Here is a 22,500-nt window from a genome sequence, read left to right on the forward strand (position 1 = left end):
AAACCAAATTCATTATTGTTCTTAACCGCCCCCCCCCCCCAGACCATCATCGTATCTGGAGATTTGAATTGTTGTTGTAGTTGTTTTTAAAGATTTTTTATTGGGGCGCCTGGGTGGCTCAGTGGGTTAAAGCCTCTGCCTTCAGCTCAGGTCATGATCCCAGGGTCCTGGGATCGAGCCCCGCATCGGGCTCTCTGTGAGGCAGGGAGCCTGCTTCCTCCTCTCTCTCTGCCTGCCTCTCTGCCTACTTGGGATCTCTCTGTCTCTGTCAAGTAAATAAATAAAATTTAAAAAAATAAAAAAATAAAAAAAAAAAATAAAGATTATTTATTTATTTATTTGACAGGCAGAGATCACAAGTAGGCAGAGAGGCAGGCAGAGAGAGAGGAAACAGGCTCTCCACCCAGCAAAGAGTCCAATGTGGGGCTCAATCCCAGGACCCTGGGCTCATGACCTGAGCCAAAGGCAGCGGCTTTAACCCACTGAGCCACCCAGGCGCCCTGAGATTTGAGTTTTTATTAAAGCTACCATTGTGTTATGACTCAAGTCATTTAGAAACCAGTGTGTGTCCTATATCTATGTGACATCTAAGAAATGTTTCCCAGTAATATGAATTACACCCTACACTACAAAAACAGTGAGAACATATAACTAGAAAAACTCTTATATCTTAGATATAAGATATACATCTTAGATGCAACACTTTGTGCTAAAAATTGTGTTAGCAAATCAAACCACTCTGACAGAGCTACTAATATCACTTCTTCAACAGTGATTCCTACCCCACCCTTTTTTTCTGGTTCCAAAAGACCTAGTAGAAATATTTTCTTGAATAATAATGACTCACCATGGCACAAAGTATTCCACATAGTTGTTAAAATTAAGGCTGTATTCTTCAGTTATTGATTGTAAACACAAATGTATTCAGTTCAAACATCTCCAAAATTTACTGCAATGAATTGTGATGAAAATGGCAAAAGGCAGCAATAAACATTAAGTAAAACAAAGATCAGAAATTTGGAGGTACAGAGGACGTTTTGGGGGCTCCTATAAAGACTTACTGATTGAATCATTTCTAATAAGTGGATGATAAAGTACTTTAGAGAACCTTAACTGTTGTAAAAATGTGCATTCATTTGAATTGCGTTATAACATAAATGTCTCCAAAGAGCACAGAGATTTTGGTGTTATATGAGTTAATCTTATACTCCAAACAAAATTGCTGCATTGTATTAGCAACCTATGTGACGTATAACAAACTCTTGTGGCACAGTTACTGATGATGCCTATAATAATTGCACTTAGTGAGGGTGTAGTATTTTGATGGTACCATGATCTACATGGCAACAAAAGAATCCTATGTCAACCAGTGTTTACACATATCAGGAAAAAAGAAGCTTCTTCACAGCAAAGGCTAAAAACTCCCAAATTAGAATTAGATTTTCTAGCTAGAAGTTACTCATTTAACAAATGGTTACTGCAACCTATTTCTTATCAACTTCAATTTCAACACAATCCCTATATTTGAAAAACTCAGTTTCCTGTTGATACAGAATATATACCAATCACTAAAATACAACAGAACAAATATTGTAATAAAAAAATCTGTAAGGTGCTATGGAATGCAGGACGAGAGCAATAAACTTTCTCCCTGGAGATGGAGAAGGCTTCAGGAAGTTAGGGAATCTTAGCAGACAAGGATATATTCAATGGAAGCCTTGAAGGATGGGTAGGAAGTGTCATTTTTAACAAGAAGAAGAGCATGCAAACAAGATATATAGTGATTGCAAAGTTATGGTGAGATGGGAGATACCATGAAATATTGAGAGAATTGGGAGTAACTGAAGTTCCTAGAGCACATTGTTTGGAGTTCAATATATAGTGTTGAACGACAAAATGAACGAATAACTCTCAAAAGCACATTCATCGAAGTGTTTTAAGCAGGGGAGTGACTTGATTAGACTGCATTTTAAATGAATCAGAGAAGAAAAGTGTGAAAAATAAATGACTGAGAAACCTACTGCAGTTCTGTAGACAAGAAGAAAAAGAAGCTGTGAGCCCAGGTAAGTTAGATGGTTTGGTCAAGGGCTCAGAGATGGTTAATAGCAAAATTGGCTTTTCTCTCTCTTTTCTTTTTTCTACTTTTTCTACTATGATACTTTTTTTTTTTTTTTACTTTTTCTACTATGACTACTACTTTTTCTGCTATGATTCTTTACGTACAAATCCATTATTCACCACCTAGAATCTGAGGTATCTCTAAGAGCATTTCCATTGTAACGATGCAGTTGCACTATGATGTTGGAAACTACAGACAGGTCTAACTGGCTAATCATGTTTCAGCAGGAGTTTTGCCAGCTTGGAGTTGTTTTTTTCAGGAGACACAATCTGAACATTGGTATATCAACAATTACTGTAACTTGCAAATCACAAACCAAAGTAATTTAAATGGATAAGCTCATTTTTCTTTAATTTTGTTTAACTTTTAAAGGTAGGAGAGACATAATTAACTAGATGATTAATTCTCAGAAATATTGCTATGTTTGCATTTCTCAGAGGCATTCTTTTCTCCCATGAAACACTCTGGCCTTAACGCCAGTGACTGCTTTTCTCCTCTTCCAGCTACTGCTAGCTCGCAGCATCCTGCCTCCCTCCCCTCTCTCAGTTCTCAGCCCTCCTCTCCCTTCCTCCCTGTTAGTCCAGCTCCCAGCTCCCAAAAGGTGGATTTATCAAAATCAAGAGGTTTTCCTTTGTCAATCAATTCATTTTCCTATTACACTGAAACTAAAAAATAGCATGGCTTTGTTTCAAAAAAAATAAACTGGACTTATATTTTATCGTTAGAAGGTTTGAGTAATAATAATAGGAAGCAGGTCTTGACTTAATATAAAAGCAAAGGAGTAATTTTAAATCTCCAACTCCGAATTTCTGTTTCAATCTATTTTCATTTTGATGATGCATTTAACACTCTCCTCACAAATAATTGGTCTGTATTGTTATACCTCACTTTGTAGACAATTTGGCTGCACACATCTATAGATGCCTACCCAATGGATACCCGTACTGGTGGGGGGGAACCATGTGATGTCTCCACTAGGAAAGGAAGAGGAGACTGGAGATTCCTCCCTTATTTTGAGTTCCAGAAATCAGCTGGTCTACCTGGAGGGAATGCTCAGGCCTGATCTATACTAAATCTAGAGTAGATCTGAAATACAGAAGGTGAAATAAGAAATGGTAGAACTTCTCAGGATCCTTGCAAAACATACCAGTCAGTGTTCCACCCACTGGTCCCTTCTCCCACCATTTCTTGCACAGTGCTGAGCCAAATCCGGTCTCTCGCAGACCCTTTTTCACGTGCAATGACTGAATGAATTTTGGACCCAGGGTGGCTCTCTAAATCACACGAGATAATTGTACAGACCCCATCTGTGCATCATAGCATCAGTGACCCACAACTCAGAAAGCATAAAAGAAGAAAATTAAAGGGTGACATATTATAGTTTTCTCTGCCAAACACATTTTGCCCCACAAACTCAAAATCCTAACTGACAAAATATAAAAAATCCCATGTTCCCATGCCTGTGGTTTGTATTTAGAGGACCATGAAAATGGGCATAGGATAAGGAACTACATTTAAAAAAAAAAAATGTAAACAAGCTCAGTCCTAAAAGATTAACAACACAAAAAGTAGTAATAAAATTATCCTGTTAAGTGATTTTTAATCAAGTGGAGTTAACTCAATTCTTGTCTTCGGGGGATGAAAATGGAAAGCAATAAACAAAAAAGGTGGAAGAAAACAGTGTGACCTTGATGACTCCTCCAAAGTCCATAATGACCGCATTGGTTCTTTTCATCCCCTGGTGACATTAATCTTCTGTTTATTTTGCTACTGTAATCCTATTCTAAGTTTACCAGAAGTTGGCCTTTCAAAGTTGGTCTATGCCTGTTCTTTCTCGCCTTATGAAAAGTAAAGGAAAAAAAAAAGTGTGTGCGTGTGTGTGTGTGTGTATGTGTGTGTGTGTGTGTGTGTGTGTACTGTTGGTGGTTAAATATCGAGTTGGGACTTCCTCTTTGAACAGTTGCTTTTTCCTCTCACACAGGAGATCTCATTTTGAGACTGGATAGAGCTGAAATCAAACGACATACTGAGAGGGTATGATGGCTAAGAACCCCCCGAAACCAGCCCCTCGCAGGATCTTCCAAGAAAGGTTAAAGATTACTGCTCTACCTTTGTATTTTGAAGGGTTTTTGTTAGTCAAGAGGTCAGAATACCAGGTAAGTCCATAGATGATAACGTTAAACTAGCAGTTTCTGTCTTAATATAAAAGTTATTTCATGGGGCGCCTGGGTGGCTCAGTGGGTTAAGCCGCTGCCTTCGGCTCAGGTCATGATCTCAGGGTCCTGGGATCGAGTCCCGCCTCGGGCTCTCTGCTCAGCGGGGGGCCTGCTTCCCTTCCTCTCTCTCTCTGATCTCTTCCCTTCCTCTCTCCTACTGTGATCTCTCTCTGTCAAATAAATAAATAAAATCTTAAAAAATAAGTTATTTCATGGTGATTTGATATGATGTGACAAGGTCCTTCTTGTTTCTGTTGCGATTAAACCTTCTTCCTTGAGCTAAGAAATATGATGTCAATTTTGCATAATTTAAAGACAATGTATGGCTTGAACACATACATGCATATATATTTGTGTTATATGTAATATAACGTTCTAGTGTTGTTACTAATGTAAAAAAAATTCAATAAAAGCCACATTTCCAAAGAATTTATTTAAATATTACAGGTTTCAGCTTAGAAGTTAAAATGTTTCCTGTATTTTTTTTAAATATTTTATTTATTTATTTGACAGACAGAGACACAAGTAGGCAGAGAGGCAGGCAAAAAGAGAAAGGGAAGCAGGCTCTCCGCTTCGCAGAGAGCCCCATGCGGGGCTCGATCCCAAGACCCTGGGATCATGACCCGAGCCGAAGGCAGAGGCCCCAACCCAGTGAGCCACCCAGGCACCCCTGTTTCCTGTATTTTTTCTGCAACTTTCTAGTATACTTCCACAATGATGTGTACCATTAAGATAACATATTATGTCTGAAGCTAAGCTGTGTGCTTCTACTCTCAGTTATTTGAAGTTTACAAATAATGATAACATTATTTTTAATAGTTAACTTTTGTAAAAAAATTATGAAAATGATTAGCCGATACTATTAGCATTTTGCATAGTTCTATATTCTAAAAACATTAACATAGTGACTTGAAAAGCTAATATGTAGGTACAGTATGGGTAACATGTAAACTAAGCAACATAAATACATTTACTCTAAGAAAATGCAGAAAGCATTTCATATTTTTAAAATGTAAAAATAAAAACTTATAATTAGTTAAAATTAGTTTTTATAATACTAATTATGGAGATTTGAAATTAATGAAAGAAATAAACATGAAAGTCCTTGTTACTAACAAAAAGCAAAATAATTAAGTTAGGTCAAATTTTATGAAATTTTAATAGCAACAAAGTAGAAAAAATTAAGTGTTTCAAGGAATGTCATAAGAAATATAATGGTAATACGATATATTTTCTGAAGAGTTATTAACAGAAAAATTGTATGTGTGAAAATATCTATAATAGCACATTCGGGGTTTTTTGCAAAGACATGGTAGTTTACATTCTGTTATGGGTGTTAAACATGTATTAGTAAATTTGGCAGCTACGTTAGAATATTTTTCCCTTCTTTATGCTTTCAAAGTGAATTCTATCTTGTTACAACAGGTTAGCCACATTGTTACACTTTGCCAGGAAACTGGAATTGGGAAAGCAAAACTTCTAATTTGTAATTTAAATTTGGTTATTCATTAAATATCTATCAAAGTATTTATAATAACTGTTCTAAAGGGTTTTTAAAAATATTTAAAGAAGGCATTCCACTGGTATGGTTAATAGAAAAAGGATTTTAGAGTCAGTAAAATATGTCTTTACCTAATGGTTTTGCCACTTAAACAGCTTGTGATCTTGTACAAGTTATTCTATCTCCTTGAAATTCAATTTTCTCAAACTATAAAATGGGAAAAATACAACTTGCCACACAAGGTAATATGTTTGGGGCACAACAGGTGCTCAATTAATTGATTCATTCAGGCAGCGTTTATTGTATGTCTCCTATGCACCAAGCATCATACTGATTTCTAGAGAACATAAACAACATAAAGACCTTACCTTCCAGAGGCTTAGTTCATGGTTAGGAGGGATGACTCCATGACCTCATTGCTACTCTGCCTGTTCTTAGTATGCTTTGAAATGGAAAGACTAAAGTATAGGTATAAATATTTCTGATGAAATTGGGTTGTGTTTCCACTTGAATTCATAGCAGCGTATCTTTTACTTGTGTGTCAAGGAGAAGAGACCAAGAGGACAACAATAATGTCGACTTACAGGGTGGTTTCAAGGATTAAAGAGATGTATAAAATACCTGGTTTACACGAAAGATTAGATTCATTCTCCTCCCATTTCATTGTCAAATTTTTCTTAACATAACATACTAATATCAGTTTTAAGTCTGTAAGCACAGTTGACCCTTAAACAGCATGGGTTTGAACTGCACAGGTCCAATCCACTTACACTTAGATTTTTAAAAAAAGATTTTATTTATTTATTTGACAGAAATCACAAGTAGGCAGAGAGAGGGAGAAGCAGGCTCCCCTGAGCAGAGAGCCCGATGTGCGGCTCGATCCCAAGACCCTGAGATCATGACCCGAGCCAAAGGCAGAGGCTTAACCTTCTGAGCCACCCAGGCACCCAGAGGAGGAAGCAGGTTCCCTGCTGAGCAGAGAGCCCCATGTAGGACTCGATCCCAGGACCCTGAGATCATGACCTGAGTCAAAGGCAGAGGTTTAACCCACTGAGCCACCCTGGCGCCCAACATTTTCTTTTCTCTAGCTTACTTTATTATAAGGACAAAGTATATAATACATATAACATATAAAGTATGTGTTAAATGACTATTTATGTTACTGGCAAGGTCTCTGGCCAACAGTGGGCATTTGAAGTTAAATTTTTGTGGAGTCACAAGTGGTACACAATTTTCAACTGTGCAGGAGGGTCAGCATCCCTAATCTTCCCTGCGTTGTTCAAGGGTCAACTGTTAATATGGCTCAAAGGAGAGCCACAGGACTAGAGTACTAGAAAACAAAAGCTGAGAGAAAAAGCTAAGGAAAACAGTGGGCAAGCAGAAGTAAAGTGCCAGGGAAGCTTTGAAAGTGAGGGTGAGTCAGGGGTAATAAAAGGTTATCTTCAAAGAAAATGGGTTCAAAGAAGTTGGGGAGCTCTGCAGAGCATTCAGCTGGGGTCTTTGCTGAAGGAATTCAAAACATTTAACTAGAGAAAATATAACCGAGGAGTAACCTAGTCTTTAAGGAGATCACACATTTAGAGGTGTTTTTTAGCTGTTTGGTGACAGGGGCACTTTTAAGAATTTTAAGGAGGGGGGCTCCTGGGTGGCTCAGTGGGTTAAGCCGCTGCCTTCTGCTCAGGTCATGATCTCAGGGTCCTGGGATCGAGTCCCGCATCGGGCTCTCTGCTCAGCAGGGAGCCTGCTTCCTCCTCTCTCTCTCTCTGCCAGCCTGTCTGCCTTCTTGTGATCTCTGTCTGCCAAATAAATAAGTAAAATCTTTAAAAAAAAAAAAAAAAGAATTTAAGGAGGGGCACCTGAGTGGCTCAGTGAGTTAAAGCCTCTGCCTTCGGCTCTGGTCATGATCCCAGGGTCCTGGGATCGAGTCCCACATCGGGCTCTCTGCTCATCGGGGAGTCTGCTTCCCCCGCTATCTCTGCCTGCCTCTCTGCCTACTTGTGATTTCTGCCTGTCAAATAAATAAATAAATCTTAAAAAAAAAAATTTAAGGAACTTTGCCCCTAGGAAAAGGTGCCAACAAATACCATTTTAAATGCAATTTCAGAAAGTCCTTGGATTCCAGGTCAAGAACCCATTAAAAATAGATAATTTCATGGAAAAGAGAATGTGGGAAGACTTACTTAAGCCACCCTAGAATTTTGGATTGATCAGGAAGATTTATTTGATAATAAGAGGTATTAAGTGCCACGGCAGGACTCCAACGTAAACACAGTTCTTGCAAATGGGGAAAGTTCTCATTTTTCTGGAACTGCTTGAAAATAAGAGAAAGCTTGGGCAATAGCTCATCGTTTATTCAGTCTGTGATATGCTTAAATTAAAAACAGTGTGGGGGCACCTGGGTGGCTCAGTGGGTTAAAGCCTCTGTTTTCTGCTCAGGTCATGATCTCTTGGTCCTGGGATCGAGTCCCGCATTGGGTTCTCTGCTCAGCAGGGAGCCTGCTTCCCCTCTCTCTCTCTGGCTGCCTCTCTGCCTACCTGTGATCTCTGTCTGTCAAATAAATAAATAAAATCTTTAGAAAAAAAAAAAACAGTGCGTATACTATATCTTATCAGCCTGAATATAAGAATGTGTTCAATGTATTTCATTCAAAATTGTTATTCAAAATTAATTTTTAAAATATTTACATATCTATGATATGTATAGATACATACCGAAGGTATTGATTATTGAGATTGATATTTATAGATGACTCAGATTATACTGATAAGAGCTTATCAGAAACTAAATCAGGACTATGATCTCAGCATTCTGAATACAAGTTTGATCTGTTTGTAGCTGTGGTTGGAGTCCACAGGACCTACAGCTGTTTGTAATCTTTCTTTTCCTCCAGGCTGCCTTGACTATCAACTCAGTGCCTTTGTTCTTGCTTCTTCCTGTACTTAATAAACCCTCTTTAATCCTTTCCATGAATCTGGGTGTTTGTTTACCAGTAAAACTCTTTTTTTTTTTTTTTAAGATTTTATTTAGAGCTGGGAAATGAGCAGAGGAGGTGAGAGAGGTACAAGCAGACTCTGTGCTAAGCACGGAGTCCTACACAGGGCTCCATCCCAAGACGCTGAGGTCACGATCTGAGCCAAAACCAAGAGTCAGACACTTAACCGACTGAGCCAGCCAGGCGCCTCAATCAGTAAAACTCTTATTTTTCCCTGATTATTTCTACTCAGTTCATATCATTCTCTCATGACTGAACACCTCTGTAATTTTTCTTAGAAGCACAGATGGATGTCTGTCTGTACATACAGAAAAAACTCAATAAACGTTGGCTGTGAGTGATTTTAGTTTTTCTATCTATAGTAGGTTAATACTCATGAGGCTAATTAAGAAGATGAACAGAGTGGTACACTTTGACTTGAGGGGTTTCAACTGCTTTTCTTTTCCTCCAAGAATCATAGAATCTCCAGTTTAGATCTGATTTGAGATGTCACACTCCAGTAAAACGATACAACCTGTTGTTAAGTTCTCCAGCTACAATGCCTGCATTCTGATACCTTCCCAGTCTCCATCACCCACATCCTAGTCCCAAAATACAGTGTAGCTTTGGCCGGCTGCTCATGTTGCAGAGGTTTACCACTAGAGCAGAATGTGAATGCCTTGAGAGAAGATACAATTTTAAAAAAGAAGCTCCTGTCCTCAAATTTGAATTGTTTTCCTACTCATCAAAAGTCAAACCTGAGAAAATTCAAGTATTTTTCAACACAGTGACTAGATGCTCTCATGGTTTTTACAGAACATCTGCCTGATCGTAGAGATACTAGCATATTAGATATTAGCATAGATATTAGATATTAGCATAGATATTAGATATTAGCATAGAGATATTAGCAACTTCTCAAGCCAAACATCTTTTTTTTTTTTTTTTTAAGATTTTTATTTATTTATTTGACAGAGAGAGATCACAAGTAGGCAGAGAGACGGAAGGGGTAGCAGGCTCCCTGCTGAGCAGAGAACCCGATGCAGGGCTTGATCCCAGGACCCTGGAGTCATAACCTGAGCTGAAGGCAGAGGCCTCAACCCACTGAGCCACCCAGGCGCCTCTCCTATGCCCCTTTGAATGAGTCTTTGTTAATTTGTTCTTGACGCAGGAGGCATTACATTATAGCCAGCTGTCAATTAGGAAGTAGGAGGGAGTGGAAAGACCACAGGTCCTGAACAAAGAAACTTGTGCCATGTTCCAGCTCTGCCCCCGGGGTAGATTGCTACAGTAATACGACCAATTTTTTCAGGCCTCCCTGTATGCCTTCCCATTTGAAATGGGACTTTTCTGCTCTTCCATAAAGAGATTGCATTTATTTTTCTACCTACCCCTTGAAATCTGGGCTGGGTCACACTTGGGTAAATGTGACAGAAACAGATTAGAAAGTACTCACCCACTGGGGCTTGCCCTCTCTTGTTCCTGGGAATCCTCCTGCCGGTGTGTGAACAAGCCTAGGTTCCCTGACTGGAGCCAGGACCCTATGGAGTGAGACTCCAGTTTTCTCAGTGGTGGGTTTTCCAACACCAACAACCACTTCTTTCTCTGGACACCAAATGGGTGTTCAACAATTCAGCTTAATTCTGACACTACCCATCCAGACTTAGTGCAGACCCCATAGCTTATTTAAGGGCTCAGTCCTACAAGGCTGCCCTCCACTTCCATCACCAATTTTAAGTTCCAGGCCTCCCATAATCCTCACCAACTCACTGTAAATCAAGAGTGCTTGGGCGCCTGGGTGACTCGGTCGGTTAAATGTCTGACTCTTGATTTTGGCTCAGGCCATCATATCAGGGTTGTGAGATCAACCCCTGCATCAGGCTCCATTGTCAGTAGGAAGTCCGTCTGGGATTCTGTCTCTTCCTCTCCCTTAGCCTCTCCCCATGCTGGCATGCTCTCTCTCGCTCTCTAAAATAAATAAATATATATTTTTAAAGATTTTATTTATTTATTTGACAGAGAGAGAGAGCGAGCACAAGTACACAGAGAGGCAGGCAGAGAGAGAGGAGGAAGCAGGCTCCCCGCTGAGCAGAGAGCCCGACCTGGGGCTCGATCCCAGGACCCTGAGACCATGACCCCAGCCGAAGGCAGAGGCTTACCCCACTGAGCCACCCAGGCGCCCCTAAATAAATAAATCTTGAGGAAAAAAAAGTTCCCATGACTCCCTCCTAAGATTTGATAATTTACTAGAATGGCCCATAGCTCTCAGGAAGACACTTTACTTTAATATTAAGTAAAGGATACAAAAGAACAGGCAGTTGACCAGTCCTTAGAGCAAGGTCGGGAAGCCCACCTGTTCCTATCGGTATTAAATTGGGCCACACTACTACCCTCTTACCCTGTGAACTCTTTCACTAATTAGGAATCTCATCAAATCACAGCGTTCAAGAGTTTTTACGAAACTGAAATCTCCCAGCCCACCCACCTTTTTTCCCCCTTGAGGCTGGGGTGGGGCCGAAAGTTCCAATCCATTAATCAGTTGTTCTGCGGCCTGACCTACCCTGAAGCTCTCCAGGCATCCCAATCGATGTTATCTCATTTGTATAAATTCAGGTATTCTGTAAAGGGACTCATTATGAATAATAAAAGCACTCCTATCACTCAGGAAGTTCTGAGTTTTAGGATCTCTATGCTGGGAACTGGGGACAAAGACCAAATATATTGCTTCTTGTATCACTCTCAGCTCTGCATTCCCAGCTAAGACCCCAGGCAAGTGAGTGAGGCCACCCTAGAGCAGCCACAGGGAGGTATACCCAAAGAATCATCACCAGACACCGGATGATGAGAAATAGAAAAAGTTTGCTATTTTAATCTGCTCAATTTTAGGGTGGGGTTTCACACAGTAAAGGATAACTAAAATAGCACTTTATCAGGAACGAAGAAGAAGGGGGGGGGAAGTTCTACTAAGAACATGAGAAAGATGGTCCTTGTAATTCAAAAACGAATTTAATTTTGAGCTTCCAAGGAGCCAAGGTAAATAAAAACAAGATGGGTTATAGAGTTCCCATTATTTGAGAAAAGACATAAATAAATTCCGAAGAGGTGACAAACATTTTGCTGGTCAAAAAAAGGATAAACAGGGGCACCTGGGTGGCTCAGTGGGTTGAGCCTCAGCCTTCGGCTCAGGTCATGATCTCAGAGTCTTGGGATCGAGTCCCGCATGGGGCTCTCTGCTCAGCAGGAAGCCTGCTTCCTCCTCTCTCTCTCTGCCTACTTGTGATCTCTCTCTGTGTCAAATAAATAAATAAAATTAAAAAAAAAAAAAAGGATAAACAATATTTCAGTATTAAAGAGACACAAAATACCATAATATATAAAAGTATCTTCACATTTTATAAGCACAAGAAAAAAATTTCATGTAATTCCCCTACATTAATTCTCAATATGAGTTGAGATAATCCACATGTTATAAAAATTGAGCTTATTAAACCCTAAAGGAAGGAATGGTTATCCTGTTTATGAAGCTGGAATTTTTAAAAACATACTTTTCGAAAGAGCTGGGTATGAAGGTTAGTCTTTAGATGTGGAAGGATTTTATTCTCAAGCCCCCCCTTGCCATTCTTTTGTAATACAGCCAGTCTTCATATAAAATGTAAATTCCCCTTATATAAATGAAGTTTCACTTGAGTGAAATGAGACTAGGTCATCTAAATTTTTTTAAACTTAAAAAGTTGTATTTTTTTAAAATTTGTATTTCTATAGAACCCATAATAATGTGAATGTAGAAATAAGGAAATGTTCACCATGTAAATGAAATTCGGACTTCAAAGTTTGGATTTGATGATGTTATATTATTTTTATGATTATGAACTGTTCACATTGCCTTTATTTATATAAACATATACTATTTATTGAACCCAAACGATGAGCCATGTACTCTAAGTGCTTTAGATTTATCAACCCATTCAATCCTTTCAGCTGCCCTGGAATGTAGATATTTAATGCTTGTCCTATCCTGGTCCCTTAAATGACCCCTCTTACAGAGACAAACCTCCACTGAAACCTACATAAAATGTCAAGTGTCTTAAATCAATGGGGAACATTTTGAAAAATGATCTATTTATTTATTTATTTATTTTAGATTTATTTATTTATTTATCAGAGAGAGAGAGAGAGCACAGGCAGACAGAATGGCAGGCAGAGGCAGAGGGAGAAGCAGGCTCCCTGCTGAGCAAGGAGCCCGATGTGGGACTCGATCCTAGGACGCTGGGATCATGACCTGAGCCAAAGGCAGCTGCTTAACCAACTGAGCCACCCAGGCATCCCGAAAAATGATCTATTTAAACACACATCAAATTACATCCTTACCTCACATCTTATGCTTAAATAAGTTTGTGAAGGATTTAATCAAGAGCTAAATGTAATATTAAGCCATAAAATTAGGTGATTTATCTCAAGATAAAGAAGAACCTTATATCAAACAGCAAAGAAGAAAGTTACAAAGAAAACTATTAATAAAGTAGTTGAATATACCAATGAAATAATGCTTATAATTTATTTCCCACAGGAATATAAACATTACTGGACAGAGCTGAGAGGAACTACACTTTTCTTTTATTCTGACAAAAAAAGTCCAACAGTGAGTAGTAAAACATATTCAGCTAATTCAATTTTTCCTAATATGGACTTGGCGTATAGTTCTATTTATTTGGGGTTTTCCATCTTCCGAAAGTAAAGATACTCTAGTAAAAGCAATTCAAATAAGAACTTTTATTATGTCTGTGGGGGCTATCAGGTATAAGACCTATGGTGAAATTTCCAGGGAACCTGGGAAAAAGGTATAAACTCATGTCTTTAACTTTGCATTTTTTTCTTTTTGATCCCAATAATAGAAACTTGGTTGAAACGTGACATTTTTATTTTATTTTTTAAAAGATTTTATTTATTTACTTGAGAGAGCGAGCGAGAGCGAGAGCGAGCACAAGCAGGGAGAGGGGCAGAGAGAGGGAGAAGCAGATTCGGCATGGCTGTAATCCCTAGACCCTGAGATCATGACCTGAGCTGAAGGCAGGTATTTAAGGACTGAGCCACTGGGGTGCCTTGAAACATGAATATTTTAACCAAATATCTGATTACAACTTGTTTATGCCAAGGGATAGCCTTAATTTTCCCAGCTTTTTATCTTGCTGTAGCACACAGTTACCATATGAAAGGAACTAGATGATCCCCAAAGCCTTATAACATAAAAAAATATGTCACAATTTAATTGTCCTAGGGAGACAAAAACATAACCCACTGAGGAGGACTTCTAAGAGCTTAAGCATGAGAATAACAATAGATTCCAGGATTAATTTATGAGTAGTAATTTTAAATAATTGATTTATATTTCAACTTTCCCACAAAAATCGAAAACAGTGTATTTCATTTTTCCACAGATAAAATGTAGCATTTCCATGCCAAACTCTTGCCTACCTTGGAATGTTATGCCCCATAGAAGATTTTATGATCTAGTCACTTATTTAAACACTTTAGACCATGGATGTAGTAGTTCCCAATTCTTTTTCCTTTTTTTTTTTTTAAGATTTTATTTATTTATTTGACAGAGAGAGATCACAAACAGGCAGAGAGGCAGGCAGAGAGAGAGGAGGAAGCAGGCTCCCTGCTGAGCAGAGAGCCCCATGTGGGGCTCGATCCCAGGACCCTGAGATCATGACCTGAGCCAAAGGCATCGGCTTAACCCACTGAGCCACCCAGGTGCCCAGTAGTTCCCAATTCTTAAAACATCATCATTACCTGTCTCGATGTTACTGAAAGGAACAGAAAAAGAGCCTTTGTGATGTTTTCCACCTGGAGAAAACATTATATACACTCAGTAGAAGTCATTTTTTTTACAAGATTTTATTTATTTATTTGACAGAGATCACAAGTAGGCAGAGAGGCAGGCAGAGAGAGAGAGAGAAGGAAGCAGACTCCCTGCTGAGCAGAGAGCCCGATGTGGGACTCGATCCCAGGACCCTGAGATCATGACCTGAGCCGAAGGCAGCAGCTTAACCCACTGAGCCACCCAGGCGCCCAGTAGAAGTCATTTAAAAAACAAAACAAAACAACACACACACACACACACAAAAAAACCGAAAAGCAAACTTAAAATAAAATAATCATCTTTCTCCGGAATTCTGGATAGGCAAGACTTGTGTAAAGGTGTTTCCAAATACCGTAATAAATTTTAATAAAACTAATTCTGCCATTGTGCCTTCCAACTGCTTACTGATGTCGGTAAGCCTGTGACAGCCCCTGCCCTCCACCTTGTGGAGCGCACGTGAGTGGGCGACGAGCCTGCAGTTACGGCTCTCTCACTCCCGGGCGGAGGCGGTACCACTTAGGGACGGCAGCCGGCTCTTCAGCTGACTGCCGGGGTGTTGATGATGGCTCTGCTGCCATTAATTGTAGGTTTTCAGGCCAGTTACCTAACCTCTCTCTGTCTCAGTCTACCAGACAGGGAAGTGGTAAGGAACAGATGACATCTCAAATTGGGCATTTTTTTTTTTTTAAGATTGTATTTTTAAGTAATCTCTACAGCAAACGTGGGGCTCGAATCCCCGAGATGAAGAGTTCACGCTCTACTGACTAAGCCCGGCAGGCGCCCCTCAAACTGGACGTTTTTGAAGGAAGTATAATGTTGATGCTATATTCAAAGCTGTGGACAGGATGTAGGAAAACCACAAAGGGTAGAGCAGAACTTTGAGGCTAGTAACGGCACCCTACTCTTGTGCCCAAGATGCATTTTAAAAAGCGGGAGAAGAGTGAACAGAGGTGTGCAAAATGAGTGTGTTGAGAGGAGTATGACCTTTGACTGACGAAGCAATTGTATGGGACCATAAATAGCTCATTCTCCTCGGTCTTCTGATCTGCCAGTGTTAACCAGGGTCCCACCCAACAGGAAGTCAGATTTTGTCCACATCAGTCTCTGTCCTGGTGCATAGCACTGTGCGGTGAGTAGATAAAAGTTAACCTAGAGGACCAAATAAAGGTCTTGTCCAGCACGCGTATTTTCACATCTCTAAAATTAAGATGGGAAGGGTAGTCCGTGTCATGAGGTTACCAAAAGGATTAAATGAGGTAGTGAACGTAAGGACAAGAAAATAGTTGGCACATAGTAAGCATTCAGATGTTTTATAATTTTTTTAGTTTTTTAAAAGTTTACTTATTTGAGAGAGAGAGAGAGAATGCACAAGCCAAGGGATGGGCAGAGAAGCAGACTCCCCGCTGAGCGAGAAGCCTGACATGGGACTTGATTCCAGAACCCTGGGATCTTGACCTGATCCAAAGGCAGATGCTTAACCGAGCCACCCAGGCACCTGCATTCAGGTGGTATCTATATGCAATATCTCATCTAATTCTCATAACAACTCTAGAGTGGGTAGTGTTTCAATCACCACTTACAGATGAGAGTAGTCAAGTTTCAGGATTCAGAAGTTGTGCAAGATCAGAGAATGAAAGGGGTAAAATCTGGATCTTGCTCCTGAGCCCGAATTCTTTTTTTTTTTTTTTTACGATTTTTATTTATTTATTTGACAGACGGAGATCAGAAGTAGGCAGAGAGGCACGCAGAGAGAGAGAGGGGCAAGCAGGCTCCCTGCTGAGCAGAGAGCCCAATGCGGGGCTCGATCCCAAGACCCTGGGATCATGACCTGAGCCGAAGGCAGAGGCTTAACCCACTGAGCCACCCAGTCGCCCCCTGAGCCCCAATTCTTAACCATTATGCCATGAAGAGACTGTTACAATGAAATACCGCAGAACTGTCCATCTACTAATTTTGTTAAAAGAGGGTGCAGGTCTTAGGAACTGTGTTGGGTGATAGTTTCAGGAGAAAGCACAGAGATAGAACAGGTGAGAACTGTAGATTATAAGCGGTTAGTGAGGAAGAATTTAAAGCTGCTTTTATTTGAAGGGCTATCAGGAGGTCACGGGAAAGAACCCATGGATTTGTTTCATGTTATTACAGAGAAAGGGGACTGGGACCAATGGATGGAAATTCTCTAGAGAAAAAACTGTGGCGGGGCGCCTGGGTGGCTCAGTGGATAAAGCCTCTGCCTTCGGCTCAGGTCATGATCCCAGCGTCCTGGGATCGAGCCCCGCATCGGGCTCTCTGCTCCGCAGGGAGCCTGCTTCTCCCTCTCTCTCTCTTCCTGCCTCTCTGCTTACTTGTGATCTCTGTCTGTGAAATAAACAAATACAATCTTAAAAAAAAAAAAAACCCACAAAAAACCACGGCTTAAAACAAGGAACAACTTGCTAGAGTGGCATAGGAGGCATGAGTTTCCTCTAGTCTGAGATACTGTTGGAGGATGGCTGCATGGACGGATGCCCTGAAGGAGAGTCAGACATCGGATGGCAGTAGATTAGACAGATGACCTTTAAGGCTCTTTTCAACAATACAATTCAAAAAAAAAAAGGATAGAACTTCCTTTCTTTTAATCAATAGATCCGTTTACAGCTCTCTGTCTAATTTGCCCACTTCTTCCTCTGTTGCTTCCTCCTTTGTCTCAGCAAAATTCACTTAGCTTGATGTAGACAATCTATCAGAAAAAGATCTTGTGTAGTTTGAAATTCTGTCTGGCTTCCCTTATGCCTTCCCTTCCATTCTAAATAGCTCTTTGTTCATTGAAAATGAGTCGGCCAACCCAAATTTCCCTTAACATCATCAACACAGGAATAGGTCTGGAAAAAAATTTACTTATTTTTATGCCTTACTTTATTTGGAAAAATAAAATGAGACCTACAAGAACATAGTAAAATAAGTTATATTGGGCAAAACAGAGGCAAATATAAGGAAGTCAGGAATAAGGCTAATTCAGAAAAAAATTGTGCCATCAAAACTTTACTGCACTTACTGGAGGTGGTTCTGGTCTAATACTAGAAAGCAGGGGCGCCTGGGTGGCTCAGTGGATTAAGCTGCTGCCTTTGGCTCAGGTCATGATCTCAGTGTCCTGGGATCGAGCCCCGCATCGGGCTCTTTGCTCAGCGGGAGCCTGCTTCTCTCTCTCTCTCTACCTGACTCTCCGCCTACTTGTGATTTCTCTCTCTGTCAAATAAATAAAATCTTTAAAAAAAAAAAAAGAAAGCAAGTTTGGCCAATTGCATACAGAACAATCCATATATACCATTTGTTCAGAAGAAGTATTTTTATTGTATTGGGATAAGATAGGAATTTCTTAATAGGATTCTCATAACCAGTGGCATGTGATAAATGTCCAGCATTCTGGAAAAAATTGTGTATATGAATATATGTATATAAATATATTGTAAATATTACTGATAAAAAGAATGTGTGGCACACAGTTAAAAAAATAAAATACACAATATTCTTTATTGTAATTTCCATATAGTCAGTTGATTCTCACAGAATACTTTCATTGATTTTTCTGAACTCGGGTCCATGGCTAACTATGATTGTAATTCAATTGTGATTTGACAAATGAAATTGTTTCCAGTCTTCTGTTTCCCTAATAAATTTATTGTCATTAAATATGACGTTTGACATGAAAGTTGGCGATAATTTTGTTTACATTAATGAATAAGAGGAAAGCAAAGCAATATTTATGTATGTCACCTCTTTGTCAATGACATGGGCAAGTTCTCTGAGTAACAATAGTTTCTGAATGATGGAAGAATATTTTGGCAACTTTCTGTTCTGTTAACAATGAAAAAGTTTCAGACACAACAAATTGTAAAGTCTCACCTGCTTTATTAACATTTTTCTCCTTCACTTTCTTATGTCTCAGCCAGAGCCAAGCAAACTGTGGCCCTTGAGCCCAATCTAGCCAGTGGCCCGACTTGGTACAGTCTATGAGCTAAGGATATTTTTGACCCTTTCCAAATATTAAAACAACAGCAACTATAGGAATTTGCAACAGAGACTCTATGTGGTCCACAAATCCAGATGCATTTTCTACCTAGCCTCTGCAGAGGAAAAAAAAAAATTTTTTTTTTTTTTGCTGGCCCTTAGGACAGCTAACAAAAGAGTAGATCAAGCCCTCATTTGTAAGATTTGCCAATTTCCAGGATATAAATACTTCCACCATCATAGCTGATTTCAACCTATCAGTGTGATCTCAATGAGTTGGGAAGAAGCGTACAGCAGTGCACCATTCATTAGATGGCATTTCCATCAAATAGGGGTGAAGGTGTCAACAACCTCCAGAGCGTAGCAGGAATACTATTCAGTAATATAATTGGAAAATAATGAGTTTTGAATTTGATTACCTTTGTTTTAAAATAGATTATGTTTATATCATTTAATTCTTTTTTTTTTAAGATTTTATTTGTTTATTTGACAGACAGAGATTACAAGTAGACAGAGAGGCAGGCAGAGAGAGAGAGAGGGAAGCAGGCTCCCTGCTGAGCAGAGAACCCGATGCGGGGCTCGATCCCAGGACCCTGGGATCATGACCTGAGCCGAAGGCAGCGGCCTAACCCACTGAGCCACCCAGGCGCCCATATATATCATTTAATTCTTAATAAAGGCTGTGTTTAGCGACTGGCTTGCAAAATCCTAAAAATAAAAAATTAGCTTTTTTGAACCTGTATGAGTCAGGTCCAGCACACTGCCACATAATACATTTTCCAGACGCCCTCTCGGTTCAGAAGGGTCGCAACACCCCGCTGAAAACCAGGATGTCATGCAAGATACAAATCGGTTCAAGGGAAGAGATTTCTTCTATTCCTGCCTGCCAGACCTAATGCATGTTACCCATGAAATAATTTAATGAGATTGCCTTTCTCTTTGCAGTATGTTGACAAGTTAGACCTAATAGACCTCACATGTCTTACGGACCAGAATTCAACTGTAAAGAATTGTGCAAAATTCACCCTTGTTTTGCCAAAAGAGGAAGTGCAACTGAAGGTGAGTAAGGAGAAGCAATTAGTTGGAAACAAGTTGTAGTTATAAATAGCACTGGCCGCTGCACAACCCGGTGGCTGAGATAAAGAGGAATTCTAAGAGGAGCTGCCGAGTCTCATACTTGGTTAATATTTCTTGCCTTTTGCCAAAAACTGCAGTTTTCTAAATAGGGATTTGAAAGGGCATGTTCCCTTGTTTAGTATACAAGCACGTTGAAACCATATACTTCTGTCCTCCAACAAAGTCAGGGATCCCATCTGGTGTTTTTAAAAAGTTGTTCTTGAACTGACATTCACCAACTTCCCAGATGAATCTGAGACACGTCCAACATGATACATATTGGGAACCACTAAATTAGAAAAACCCATATTTCACAAATCGAGACACATTTTGCAAGGCAATTGGCCTATAATCCTCAAAAATACCACTGTAAGAAAAGCCAAAGGAACACTGGACACCTGTTGGCAATTTTGGAAATTGGAGTGTGACGACTATATGCGATGTGTGATCCTGGACTGGATTCCGTATTAGAAAAGGAAAAAAATGGTGAAGGACATTATTGTTACAGTTAGGAAAACTCCAAAAAGAACTGTGTGCTAGATAGACACAGTGAAATATGGTATTCAACTCATCTAACTCTAAACCTCACAGGAGCAGAGATCTCGTTTGTAAAAGTCATCACTGTACACCCAGAACTTCCATAGAAAAAATGTTTTTCTTAATGGACATTCAAAAGTGAGCCCATTAAAATCAACCAACAACTATAGTAATAGCATAAAGAGAATGCCTTGTCGTTGAATAAGATGTTGGAGTTGGTCCTGCGAGCTCTGGTCATGAGCGTCACAGAACCATAGTCTCCACTTGAAGTGATTGCAGTGACCTGTGGTCAGCCATGGTCCGGGAGCAGGTGATCCTCCTTCTGGCCTGTTATCAGAGGGTCCGTAGTAGCCCACCACTCCGTCACAGTGCCTATGTCATTCATAGCATTTCCTCACCTAGGTATTTTATCAGCTCGTATCATCAGAAGAAGATGGGTGAGTAGAGTACAATAAGATTGTTTTTTAAGATTTTATTTATGTGTTTTGAGAGAAAGAGAAAGCACGGGGGGAGAGGGAAGGAGAGGAGAGAGAGAGAATCTCAAGGAGATTCCACACTGACCTCGAGCCTGATGCCGGGCTCAATCCATGACCTCCCACGACCTGAGCCAGAATCAAGAACTGAACGCTTAATGGACTGAACCACCCAGGCACCCCAGTACAATAAGATATTTTGAGAGAAAGATCACATTTACAGAACTTTTATTACAGAACTTTTATTACAGACTATTGTTATAATTGTTTTATTACATTATTGTTGTTAATCTCTTACTGTGTCTAATTTATAAATAAAACTTTATCATAGGTATGTACCTATAGGAAAAAAACATGGTGTATATATAGTGTTCAGTGCCATCTGTGGTGTCAGGCCTCCACTGGGGATCTTGCAATGTATTCACACAAATAAGGGCACTACTGGACTAGAAATAATTTTTTTTAAGATTTTATTTATTTGACAGACAGAGATCACAAATAGGCAGAGAGGCAGATAGAGAGAGAGGGAAGCAGGCTCCCTGCTGAGCAGAGAGCCCGATGCGGGGCTTGATCCCAGGACCCTGGGACCATGACCTGAGCCAAAAGCAGAGGCTTTAACCCACTGAGCCACCCAGGTGCCCCTGGACTAGAAATAATTTTACTTAGGAAATCTAGGCCCTGCCCCTAACCCTGAGCCTCAGAATCTTTGTCTTAAGAAGCTTCTCACATGATTCTGATGCGGTGGTTAAGAACACAAGATTGGAGTCAGATACCTAGGGTTGATTTCATTTTATTCATTAGCTGTGTAATCATAGGCAAGTCACTTAACCTCTTCGTGCCTTGGTTTCTTCATCCAGAAGTAAGTCTTTACTCAGATGTAACCCTCTTACTGAGATCTGCCTGAACTGCTTTATTAAAATTACAATCCTTTTCCTGTCCCCGAACCCCTCAAGACATCCCCAATGTCTTTTACACTGCTACACATTTTATTCTCCCATTTAATTCCTTCTGAAGCTATACCATTTGCTCACAATTATATTTATGACTTATTATTCCTTGCTAGACCCCAAATTTCATCAGAACAAGGATTTTTGTTTTGTTCTCTGATGCAAACCAGTACCTACAACAGTGTCTAGAACTTAAAGGTACTCAATAAATATGCTAAATGAGCAAATCCACAAAATAAAAATTTTAAAACTTTTGCAAGTTGCCATGAAGATTAAATCAGTTAATACATGGAAGTACTTAGAGCTGCCATGTAGAAGTACTTAACAAACATTGGCTGCATTAGTAGGATTTAGAGTTAAGAACCAGAAAATTTTCCTTAAAAATCGCCTTAAAGGGCGCCTGGGTGGCTCAGTGGGTTAAGCCGCTGCCTTCGGCTCGGGTCATGATCTCAGGGTCCTGGGATCGAGTCCCGCATCGGGCTCTCTGCTCAGCAGGGAGCCTGCTTCCTTCTCTCTCTCTCTGCCTGCCTCTCAGTGTACTTGTAATTTCTCTCTGTCAAATAAATAAATAAAACCTTAAAAGAACTACATTGGTCTTACCCAGTTGCCCCAAACTTAAAGCCAGTCAGTGTTAAATACCAGTGGCGGGGGATGGGGGGACCACTAATTGACATATTGTGGAAATAAGTGTCCTAACATTTACATTTTTTGGAGTTAAGTAAGTTTGTATAATTTTACTTGTTGAGTGAGCAAACAGCTCATAACTATATAC

General features: G+C 39.8%; 1 protein-coding gene across 3 annotated transcripts in view; it reads left to right on the forward strand.

Annotated features, from left to right (window-relative positions):
• The first annotated feature begins 4,068 nt into the window (after window positions 1-4,068).
• STAP1 (signal transducing adaptor family member 1) overlaps window positions 4,069-22,500 on the forward strand; it is a 34,775-nt gene continuing 16,343 nt past the window's right edge. For 2 of the 3 annotated variants that reach the window (XM_032334457.1, XM_032334459.1), the window contains exons 1-3: window positions 4,069-4,275; window positions 13,376-13,447; window positions 19,601-19,714. In XM_032334457.1, the coding sequence (XP_032190348.1) occupies window positions 4,156-4,275; window positions 13,376-13,447; window positions 19,601-19,714 (306 nt within the window). In that variant the 5' untranslated portion in view covers window positions 4,069-4,155. The remainder of the gene's footprint in view (window positions 4,276-13,375; window positions 13,448-19,600; window positions 19,715-22,500) is intronic. The other variant, XM_032334458.1, reaches the window with a different exon arrangement.

This window comes from Mustela erminea, chromosome 2, assembly GCF_009829155.1.
Source record: "Mustela erminea isolate mMusErm1 chromosome 2, mMusErm1.Pri, whole genome shotgun sequence".
Lineage (NCBI taxonomy): Eukaryota > Metazoa > Chordata > Mammalia > Carnivora > Mustelidae > Mustela > Mustela erminea.